The sequence below is a fragment of the Atta cephalotes genome (genome assembly GCF_000143395.1).
Source record: "Atta cephalotes unplaced genomic scaffold scaffold00055, whole genome shotgun sequence".
In the NCBI taxonomy this organism is placed as follows: Eukaryota; Metazoa; Arthropoda; class Insecta; order Hymenoptera; family Formicidae; genus Atta; species Atta cephalotes.
In genome coordinates this window covers 1,647,345-1,659,783 of record NW_012130119.1, presented here as the reverse complement: position 1 = coordinate 1,659,783, position 12,439 = coordinate 1,647,345, and the positions used below count along the sequence as shown (strand labels likewise).

At 32.2% G+C, this 12,439-nt stretch overlaps 2 protein-coding genes across 2 annotated transcripts in view; both read left to right on the top strand.

The window, feature by feature from the left end:
- The first annotated feature begins 3,762 nt into the window (after positions 1-3,762).
- On the top strand, positions 3,763-6,492 carry LOC105623311 (glycylpeptide N-tetradecanoyltransferase 1). The gene is made up of 7 exons (XM_012204708.1): positions 3,763-3,839; positions 4,589-4,821; positions 4,894-5,221; positions 5,285-5,455; positions 5,525-5,705; positions 5,998-6,261; positions 6,334-6,492. The coding sequence occupies exons 1-7, from the start codon at positions 3,763-3,765 to the stop codon at positions 6,490-6,492; spliced, it is 1,413 nt and encodes a 470-aa protein (XP_012060098.1).
- A 3,241-nt stretch (positions 6,493-9,733) lies between these two features.
- The window catches only part of LOC105623333 (hyaluronidase-like), a 5,039-nt gene continuing 2,333 nt past the window's right edge, over positions 9,734-12,439 (top strand). Inside the window, exons 1-3 of the mRNA XM_012204728.1 lie at positions 9,734-9,795; positions 10,233-10,444; positions 11,439-11,868. Coding sequence (XP_012060118.1) covers positions 9,734-9,795; positions 10,233-10,444; positions 11,439-11,868 — 704 coding nt within the window. The remainder of the gene's footprint in view (positions 9,796-10,232; positions 10,445-11,438; positions 11,869-12,439) is intronic.

Here is a 12,439-nt window from a genome sequence, read left to right as displayed (position 1 = left end):
ATTTCTATAGTTTCAGAAAAAATTAAATTATCAAGATAATTTTAGAATTTTTGACGATAATCGCAAGGGTCATGATTAAAATGACGTCATTTTGTAATTTCAATCCACAGAGAAATTTAAAATCATGATCAAATAAATTGTACGATATACAGAAATACAGTATGATATACGCGATATACACAGAAATCAAATAAATCTGTTAACTATTCAAATATTTTTTACAGAAAAATTTTTTATAAAAAATAGCAAACCTATCTTTAAACAATAATAAATAAAGAACAAAATAATTTTGGAAAAATATTTACTCACTTTTCTAAAAAAAAAACATTTCTAAAAACCTTTTAAAAAATAGCGTGATACAGTATATAAAATCCTTTTAATTCATGTACATAATCAACTTATGAAAATATTTGATGGATAATACTACGATTGCACGGAAATCATTTGACGTAACTGTCATATTACCGACGTAATATACTATATTTTTGCAAACATTTTGTCTGATACTTAATGTTATCGCATGAAACTTACTTGAAAAAATTAATACAATAAGATCGATATTATATTCATACATGATATTGAGCCCAATATTTATTCGATTCTTACATTTAAGACTGTCTTAAGATGTCATGAATCAGGAGCCGTATTAACATCTTAAGACATTCCTTAAAATGATCTCGAAAACAGAACAAATTATGAATATCGATCAAAGATTAAATTTAAATTTATAAAAAAATTTGTCAGATTTAGAATATAAAAAGTAAAAATAACTGTAAAATTCGTTACTGTTATAAAAAAAAGATAATGCCAATCCATTTCCAAAAAAAAGTAATTGTAACAGTAATAGCACGGAAAATTCCAAAAGAATTCAATCATATGTCATTAATTCTGAGTTCATTTTTAGATGCAAAAAATATTCCCTGCAAAACTTTTTAGAAAAAAAATTATTTTTATCTAAAAATAAATTCAGAATTAATGACATTATATTGAATTCTGTATTATCTGGGAACGATGTTACAAGTAACGAATTTATTTCCAATCTCTGCAATACCATTTCAATTAACACAACTGCTAGCAGAAAGTCACAACAAAATAATATCACAACAAAGTTATGATAACATGTCTGCTTTGACACACGCAGATGTGATATCATTATATCATTATGAAGCTGCAACAAAACTATACCTCAATATTGCTATGACACAAATTAAGATGTCACTGTGACTTTTCGATCATTTCACAGTGATCACAATATAGGCTATGTTGCAATATTGATTGACAGCGCTGAAAATCTACAGTTTACATTACGTATACATTTTTAGCACTAGTAATAAATTTTAGAACATAGCCTTAATCGTGACTATTGTAAATTTACTGTGACATGAATGTGATCTTTTTTGTTATGAGAAAATAGTGGGTATAAAACTTCGATATCGTACACTAAGAAAAAAATGTTGTTGATATGTGACCAACCTCACCATTTTGTTGTTCTAATCAAAAATAGAATAATCAAATTTTTGGTTAAATAACAAAAAAATTGAGGTTGGTCACATATCAACAAAACTTTTTTCTCAGTGTAGATACTGAGATTTCTGCCACTAAGTTTTACCTTAATAAGTTCGCCGCAACAATCAATCATATTCTTTTGTTATATTCGACTGATTCCACTGCTTTTTTCTGAGCATTGCCATAAATCACGCGATCGTCTCGGTTCGATAAGTTCGATTGCCATAATAGAAAAGGATCGCAATTTGATGCGACTGCTGAGAATTGAAACGAGATGGATTTATAATTGGAAATACAGTTATCTCTTACCCGAACACATCACGATGACGTCCGGTGTCCTATGTGACAGTCTCGATATCGATTTATGCGTAAAACGTTTTCGCAGAGCAAAAATCGTGAATATTTAATGAGGAACGATTTCACAACGACCATTCTCGGCGCGAAGCCGCATGAAGTATGATGCGCGTGTGCGAGTCGCTCGCTACTCGCATTAGTTTCGCTCGGCGCGATATTTGAATATACTTAAAATTTAAGTTTATATAATAAATAAGTAATTATTTAGAATAACTCATCTCCTCCACCTCAAATATTAATAAAAGTACACTTATTCGACGTGTTTTCACTTAAAACGAAAGAATCTTGCAAAAAACGCGGCGGTCGGCCTCGAATCAAATTATTAAGCTAGTAATTTAAAGTTGAAGATTTTAGAGATTAAGATTTCTATTATCCCGATTCGATACAGCTCTATGTATAGATACATTTTGCATTAATTACAAATTCACTGCTTTAAAAATACAAATTTACTGCTTTAAAAACACAAATTCTCTATTTTATAAATACAAAGAATGCAAAGAATTTGTGTGTTTAAAGCAGTGAATTTGTGTTTTTAAAGCAATGAATTTGTATAATTAATGCAGAAACTACTAACACTATATTGAGATGACAAATATCTTAATTTCTAAAGTTTTCAACTTTAACGTTTAATAATTCACGAGGCCGATCGCCGCGTTTTTATATCAGATTCTTTTGTTTTGAGTGAAAACACGAATAAGTATATTTTTATTGAGATTTGAGCCGGGGGGGGGGAGGGTTCTAAATAATTACCAATATATATAATTAATTAGCAAGTAATTAACGACTATGCTCGTTAATGCGTTACATACACGGCGAGAATGTTGGAATTACACCAAAATGAATTGTAACCAAATTTGAATGAAATAGAATTGCGGTAATTCATATACTATTTATACATGATAAACGGAGTACATTGTAACCATCGTAACCGATCTGCGGTATAAACGGACACTGCATTATCAACACAAACTATGCAATATACGATATATGTATACATATACTTAACAATTTGAATATAATGTTCACCGAATTATATGTTTTATATTCAATTCTATCAAGTAGTAGATTAACTAATTTTTGTTTAACTCACTTTTTATTCTTTTCTACAGTTTTACAGTTTTAAAAATTATAAGAGAAAGAACTAGATAAAAAATGATTAAATCGAGATTAATTAATGTTAATTCTCTTGATAGAAATATATATTAATTAGATATATGCAGTCGAATATATGATATTGTCACTTATATTCCTAGATAGCACCAGAAAACCTCTACAATCGTATATCATCAATTTCAAATTCATTTTCAGATGCAAAAAGATTCTTTTCAGAATTTTTCAGAAAAAGAATTCTTTTCGTATTTCAAAATGAATTCTAAATTGATGACACAAATTCTTTTTGAATTCTTTTTTGTGCTCTCTAAGTTATATGAAGTTATATGAAATATATAAATGCGAAATTTGCTCTAGTAAAAATTTTTCTCAAAATTTTTATAAAATTGTAAAAAAATTTTAAATTTACGTAAAAATTATAAAAATATAAAAAGTTCTTAAAAAATTTTTCACTAATATATGATATTCATAGTTTGATTAATTTTTCTTGTAAGAAGAAGAATAAGATAGAGAACATCCTTATGTGCTTTTTAAATGCAAAATATCTTAATTAAATAATTCTTTTCAAACTTTCTAAATTTCGAATATTATAAATAACTAACTTCATAAATGTATTAATGTATATGAGGGAATAGATGATGTCTGAAATAAGGAGTGTACGCGATAACGCGATGCGTCTGCTAATGCATGTGTCATCGCGCATGCGCGGAATTGGTTCCTCCATCGGCTCCATCTGGATATATTTTCCAGCAGCGTCACTGTACGCCGCGCGACAAAAAAATCTATATTAAAATGGAGGAGAAGAGTCAGGCCGCGGAGCGAGAAACCAAGAAGGATGAAGCCCACGAGAAAGATGCGCGAAATAAGAGGTATGGTCATGGATAAACGTCATCATCAAGGGATTGCAGATTTGTTTGCAACACAATTACAACGAGACTTGCTCTGCACTTCACCGCCTCGTCTTAACCTATATTCGTTTGACGAATACCCGGTGGACAGATCGCGCCGCGTAATTCTCCTAAGTTTTTTTTAAAAGCAATTTTTCGATCGCGATTTGACGTGGAATGTGAGCTTTCTCGAATCGATTATGATTTGGATACTTTTCGGAACGATTCCTTCGATCTACGTCACTCTCTCCTGTCAATGGCTTGTAATCGTGTCATTGCGATGTAATTTGTTTCATCGACATATCTAATCAATACACCAAAGAGTTGTAGCGCTATGCTTTTTTAATTATTACTTTTATATACATATGTATAAATAAACGAACTTTGTGATCGATATTTATATTTCATTTTTATCGATAGATGTATTCATTTAGAATTAGTTTGCGTTACATATATTATAGAATCTCCGAAATAAATGCGCATTTATCTATAAAAGTAAGATATGAGTACAGACCACAAAATTTAATTGTTTATTTACGTGTGAATTAAATATATATTTCCTATATTTTTATGTATTTTTTGTTATTTATTATATATTTAAAAAATTTTTGTTATATATATCTCTCATAATTGAGTCTTGAATGTCTAAAGTTATTAAATATATCTTTTAGCTGTTTATCATTGCAAGTTACTTGTATTGCGTTAACAAACTTATTATTATTTTACTATAGTTCCAAGAAGAGAGAAGCTCGGAAAAAAAAGAAAGAGGCGGCGCATGCAGCCAGTGAAAATCACAACAATAACAAGGAGGAGAAAGAAATGCCTAGCGCATGCAATATCTCTATAAAGGATATCCAAATGGCAATGGAAGTATTCAATATACAACAAAAACCTGCCAAAACTCAGGAGGAAGCAATGCAAAAGTCTTATCAATTTTGGAGTACACAACCTGTACCAAAAATGGGTGAGCTATTAAATCACATAAAGATTTATTTATTTTATATTATTTTTTCTAAATTTATATTATTGATTCCAGATGAAAAAATTGTACGCAATGAGCCAATTGAGCCTGATAAGACATCTGTTAGAGCAGAGCCATATTCGCTACCTGCTGATTTTCAGTGGGATACTTTGAATTTAGATGATCCTCTGGTTTTATCGGAACTGTATACGTTACTCTCAGAGAATTATGTCGAAGATGACGATGCTATGTTCAGATTTGATTACCCTCCAAACTTTTTGAAATGGGCCTTGCAGCCTCCTGGCTGGTGCAAAGAATGGCATTGTGGTGTGCGAGTGAGCAAGAGCGGACGTCTAGTCGGTTTTATTTCCGCTATTCCAGCCACTTTACGCGTCTATAATCAGTAGGTATAATACGCTTGCATAATTGCCCACTTCGCAATATAATGCTGTAAAAATGTTTTCAGTACTCAGAAAATGGTGGAAATCAATTTTCTATGTGTGCATAAAAAGTTGAGATCGAAGAGAGTAGCACCTGTATTGATACGCGAAATTACAAGGAGAGTAAATCTGAAGGGCATCTTTCAGGCCGTGTACACTGCCGGAGTCGTTTTACCAAAACCTATCGCTACATGCAGGTCAGTTTAGATAAATATACGAGAACTTTGCTTGACTAATTGTTAATTAATTGACATGTATGTATTTAGGTACTGGCATCGATCATTAAATCCAAAGAAATTAATCGACATCAAGTTCTCCCATCTTACTCGCAACATGACAATGCAGAGGACTTTAAAGCTATATAAACTGCCAGAGAATACAAAAGTACCGGGTTTCAGAAAATTGGTTTACACAGATATACCACAAGCGCATAAGATATTGACGGAAGTAAGTATAAAGCCTGAATTTTTCGGCACATTTGATGATTCGTAATCTCCATTTCTAACATCAAAAAGAGAAAGATTTCTGTTTTTGGAATTTTGATTTAATAGAACTTATATGTAAATTTTAAAAATATTCTTACTGCACATTGACAACACGGTTAATTGGATTTGAAACGTATTTGCATATTTGAGTATTGTTAAACCAAAATTTTTTTTGACCGAAAATAGGATTTGTTCTTGTCGGTTTAATTTTCACTTGTAATTCTTCATTTTTAATATTTATATTTGTATTACAGTATCTGGAAAAGTTCGATCTCGCTCCAGTATTCTCAGTCGAAGAGTTTGAACATTGGTTTCTGCCGCAAGCTGGTATTATTAACAGCTTCGTCGTGGAGAAGGAAGGGAAAATCACCGATATGGTGAGCTATTATACATTACCGAGTTCCATTATGCATCATCAAACGCACAAAACCCTTAAGGCTGCGTATAGTTTCTACAATGTGTCTACCACAACACCATGGCTCGAACTAATGATGGATGCCTTAATATCAGCGCGTGACGTAAGTTTATTTCTTACATTTATCGCACTTTTCAAACAAGAATCAAACGTAACACAAGTTCTTCGTTTCCAGTTGGGTTTTGACGTGTTTAACGCATTAGATCTCATGGACAACAAGGAGTTCTTAGAACCTCTCAAATTCGGGATTGGCGATGGCAATCTTCAATACTATCTATACAATTGGCGTTGCCCCAGCATGACACCTGGCAAGATCGGTCTTGTGCTCCAGTAGACTCTAGTTAAAAAAAAAAATCGCTATTTAGAGAAAGAGAGAGGACATCTTTTGCATGTGTGATCTCGTACAAGAGATTAAAAAATAGCGATTAAGTATGAGCGAACAGAGGATATATAGCAACGCAATAAAGACAGCGTTGTTAAACAGGGATAAGGACAACTTTAATCTTTCTTACCAATAGGAGTATATAAACGTAATTGCGATGGTCAAAGAGAATTTGAGATTTCTTGTAGAATCGTCACTCGAATGAATAACTCAATTCCTCGAAAATCGCTCTTGATTTCGTCATTGGCGCCTTTGAAGACTCTAGATTGAATTATATACGATCGGGACTATAATGAAAATTGTGCAGCATTGTACAGCGCACGTGTATATACGTATCTGCGTAACTCGAGCAAATGTAGATAAGCATTATGCAATTAATAGCAATTATGCGGGAAGCCATCCCGCATCATCCGAGAATTTTCGATTTTCAATCATGTAAGCCTTTAGACGCCAGATAACTCTTTATCCGTTTTTTTCCTTTACACCTCGGCTAATTAGACAACGTATGCCGAAGTATGAGTGACAGACAAGTTAAAAATAAAATGACATTTATTGAAAATAATTGATTTTTATTTTTTCTTACTATTTCTAATTTGTATTTTGCCCTCATTAACTTCATACCTGTCCATATTCACATAAATAAACTATTTATATTCTGAATAACGTTTCTCATGTAATTATTACAATCTATACAACGGCTGTAAAACTCGATATATATATAATCCAAGATTCGTTTCTAGCTTTGATTAGATATACGAAACACGTGTAAAGAAATCAGTCTTGTGTAATATCAAAAAGAAAAATCTTTGATTGGAATGTTAAGTATATTCTTTTATTTTTTTCTTTTAACTCCATTTTGAGAAATTAATAGCTCCAATAAAAAAAAATTTATGTATCTACAATTATATCGTTTTTTTACTCCAGTGAGTTTGAATCAATCCGAGGTCAATTAATGATGTCACATGTTCTACTTTAGGTTTCTGATTTTGGATGAATTTACAGTAGCACTTCTAGGTTAATCGATTTCCGATTCAAACCAATTATGATGAAAAACGCTATTAGAGATAGAAAAGTTTTTTTTATTTCACAGTAAGAAAACAAATTAAAAAGCTTATTACAATACATATTTCAATTTATGATTGTGTTTCAAGTTCAACAAATCGAATCGACGCAGTCTATAGATTATAGAACAATAATTATATTTGTATATTTACATATTAATATTTACATATTAATATTACTAAGCACTAAGATCTTGCTGAAAATGTTTTTTCGTCTCTCTTATTTGTGTTTATATACACATGAATTCTTTTTCAGAAAATTGCGATGCAATTCCGAAAGCACCAAGTTTTATTTCACAGTGATGTTTACATGAATTCGCGCGGAATAATTACGTCATATAAATACCTATCTATAAATTTTCTATTTTTATGTATAATAGAAAATACTTGATAAAAAATTGAATTCTTTCATATGTTGTATTCTCAAGGCACAAAGATCGCGCAACAATATATCTTTTTTATCATTATCGTGAACATCGTGAGTAAACCATCGCATGCATGGCCGACGAGCAAGGTCTTTTTGAAGATAACAGAGAAAACCTGGCGATGTACCCGTAGCGATTAACCGGTTAAAATTTACATTTCGCTTTTAGATAGAGAGGCGACGTCCGAGTAACGACGGTCCTTCGATAAGTTTACAGACCCGTCGTGTGCACAAACGATCGATCAATGACGTTGAACAGACAGGAGGACGCGGATGGCGTTCTACCTTGAACGAATATTACATACAACAGTCGGATGATATCGTTGACGATCGGCAGATATAGGCCGAGCATAACTATTACTTGTTTAAAGCCGCTTTTTTCTAGCAGCGCGAAATTTACATCTAAATATATTCAAATTTCTAGTGAAACTGATGTGAACGTACGTCGGCCCTTAGTTAATGCAATGGGGCTAAACGACGATCAGAAAAACTGAGTCAGGGATACAATAAATAGGGGCTTGTTGTAATACTTGCGAACGTGACGTGGTTTTCTTACAAGGAAGCCAATAATATGGTCTAACAAAATTGTCATACTTTCATTAATTTTTTTTATCGTAAAAAAGTAATATTTATATGTTAAATAATAACGTTTGAATGTAGTGTAACGTTTTATATACATAAATATTTATGAATTGAATAATTTATTAATCGAATCTTGCAATTTTTATGTGTGTTATATTTTTATTTATGATTTTTTAATAATGCAAATATAAACAAAAATTTTTACGATATAAAAAAGAAGTATGTTTTATCAAAGTCATTAGTTTTTCATTAAAATTTCTGCAGTATATGAATTGTTTCTGATAATAACAAAAATACGATGTAGTATGTCAAATACAATATTTATATATCATGACAGTAAATAATTGCAAAAACATATCTCTTAGCGCACCTTTATTGAAATTAAACTTTTTTTATTACCAATTCTCTTACAATAAAATATTTCTTGCGACTTCAAAAACCTCGAAGAAATTCCTCTTGTATATGAGGTGGTCATCTGATCATGATCTTATTAACTACTTGTTAACTCTGATCGCTTTAAAGTGACGGAAAGTTTTTCATCATGGAAATAAAGAGAAAGATAATGTTTCTTTCACGAGAGAATGCATCGTGTTACATCATCCAGAAAGTTTCTGACCAGACACGCTTGTATCGATCTCAGGTCGTGTTAATGGTAATGTCGATAGATGCTCATCGAGCGCAATATAGTTACTCGCGGACGCACACGTGCCCTTTGTACTGCAGCATAATAATAAGCAAGAAAAGAGAAAAAACGAGAAGAGGGAAACGTGCAAAAAGCGGAAACGTCGAATCATCGAACAATACCCGGAGCCAGATAACACTATGAGGCGTGGACGAACAGGAGTAGGTGGGGAAGACATGAGAAGCACGATGTGAAATAAATACTGGTCTGAAATCGAGCGGAATTCAGTCGCATGCTTAGTGTACTAACAACATAAACGTCTGATCACTGTGAAAGAAACCCTCTTCTCGCAAAAGTCCCAATTGTTTGGCACCATCTCATCAATTATTAGTGACGTCTCGATACCGCAAAACTTCCGAGACGTTTGAACGTAGTTTGTAATTAATCAACGAGAGACTTTGTCGAAGTTTGTATTCTGCTCCAAACTTGGATCGGGCTATCACGATGCTACTTCGATATTCTTTGATCCTTGCCTTCGCGTCTGTCGCAGCCGCCACTTTTCTCGGGTATCTCGCTCAAAACATTATTACATATTTTTTAATCCTTTGGAAATTCGTTTAAAAACAATTTATTTTTTAATTTTTAAATAATTTGTCGACTTTCTTGCGTATCTATCAGATAGAATCGTGAGATACTTAAAAATTTGTAAGAAAATATCTGGCAGATATCAAAGAAGGATAACAAATTGCTTGAAAATAGGTAAAACCAAAATACAGTTGTATTTTTTTAAATTGACTTGTATTATAAATATATTTTAAAATGTTCTGTCATGTCTTCTTAGATTAAATACATTGTTACATAGTTATTAGTACGAGGGTTGCTAATCCAATTTAGAGATTCTATTATAAATACAAGGCGTCTGAAAGGATCCGGTAGACCGAAAATATCTTATCTAATGGGTGTCATTGTCCACGCTTACGAATCACCTCGTGTTTCTGTTCAGCTGGGGCACAACGACTCTCCAGTCAAACAATTCGCGGAAGTTTGACGTTTATTGGAACGTGCCTACCTTTATGTGCAATCAGTACAACGTGATATTCGATGATCTCAAGGATTTTGGAATTCATCAAAATACGATGGATGAGTTTCGCGGAGAAGAAATTGCAATCCTTTATGATCCCGGAATGTTTCCGGCGTTATTGACCGATAAAACTGGTGAGTTAAAACTGCATTTTATCATTAAATAAAATTATTCAAAAATATCTAGCAAACATAATTGTTAATTATTTGGCGATGTATGTTGGGAGCGGTTCCTAATAATAAAAAAATTTCGGTATAACTATTATAACTCAGCGGTTTATTCCAATGATTTTGAAGCTCGTCTTTCCACACAAAATATTATTCCGTGTTGCTAATCCTTGTTGTTAATCGCTATTATTTATGTCTATATGTCCTTACAATTTTAAATAATTGATTAATTTCTTGGAGAGCAATTTATTATTGTAACTGTTCAAAAGTTGAATTAATATGATTATCGATGTAATACAAAATAACGAAACTTTTATTCTACTCCATTTAAATGCCCGAATGTAAATAGTCAATAGACAAAAGAAGCTAATCAATTTAAAAAGTCTATGTCTATTGTCTGTGTTAACACCAAAAAGGTGTGTACACTGTTCTCTGTGTGTGCACTCATATGTGTACAAGCTGAACAAATATATGCTGCGTGCATATGCATGTATATTCGATTTTCCGGCGAGTCGTGGCGATATAACTGCCGCAATTATAATTTTCCACGCAATAATGTAACTATTACGTATTATATAATTATTATACGTTATATTGCAGTTATATATATTATTGAGTGAGAAAACTATTTTACATTTAACAATTATTTTACTGTTAGTTGATGTTTGCTGGATCTATAAAAAAGCATTTTTTAATAATTTTTTTAGATATCTATTTATAAGTTTAAGCAAATTTATTTAAAATATTTTGTTTAATTTATCGACTTTCTTGCATATCTGTTAGATACAATTGAGTATTTTTAGTTTTATCAGTTTTCAAGTAATTTGTCGTCCTTCCTTGGTATCTGCCAGATATGAAAATATTTCTTTTATTAATATTAATTTTGCTATTTTGGCTTTTTGAATTTTTTGAATTTTTACATTGTTTCGATTACTGAAGTAATTAATTCTTGTATTTTTAGGGACCATAACAAACGTAAGAAACGGCGGTGTTCCTCAAGAAGGTGATCTGAAAAAACATCTCGAGATGTTCCAAAAGAACTTGATTAAACAAATCCCAGACGGGTCGTTTAGCGGTATTGGTGTGATAGACTTTGAGAGCTGGCGACCTATCTTCCGACAAAATTGGGCCTCTCTCGAGCCCTACAAAACTCTGTCTATAAAGCTAGAACATAAGAGACATCCCTTTTGGAACGAAAGCGCCGTTAAAAAGGAAGCGAAGCGTCGCTTCGAAAAATATGCCAGAATATTTATGGAGGAGACATTGAATATGGCAAAGAAGCTTCGACCTAAAGCTAAATGGGGTTATTACGGTTATCCACATTGCTTTAATCAGACTCCTGGCCAACCTACTGCACATTGCAATCGTCAGACTATGGCAGAGAACAACGAGTGAGTACATATATGTACCGACGAAAATCAATAATTCAACATCCGATAGCGTGCGTATAATTTAGTAGCATATATGTAAGCGCGTCATTACATTAAATTTTACACGGAATGTACTAATCTCGAGATAATCTCGCGATCCTCGCAGCTTGACATCGGGGACGTGTTATCGCTTCACCGCTGCGCCAGGTGAAAGAATTTACAGTCTGCCCCACAACAACATATACCCTATCTGCAAGAAAATTTAATTTATTAGAATTTTAAAAAAGTATATACTATTTTAAAATACATTTAATGACCTATTTTATTATTGCTTAATATATGTCATTCAAATCCCATTGTTTATATATTTTGACAACTTTTGAACCGCCTGGAAACTCGAAAATGACACACAATCTTAGACTAGCCAGTACAATCACCTGAAGGAAATTAAATAAAAAAAATTGAGCTTTTATGAAGAAAAAGCTTTAAGGAAAACATTATCACACGATACACTTTATCTGAAAGACGTTTTGAGAATATCCTCTGAAGATCTTCAGGACTTTTCTTTGAAAGTATGCGCTGTATGAATATA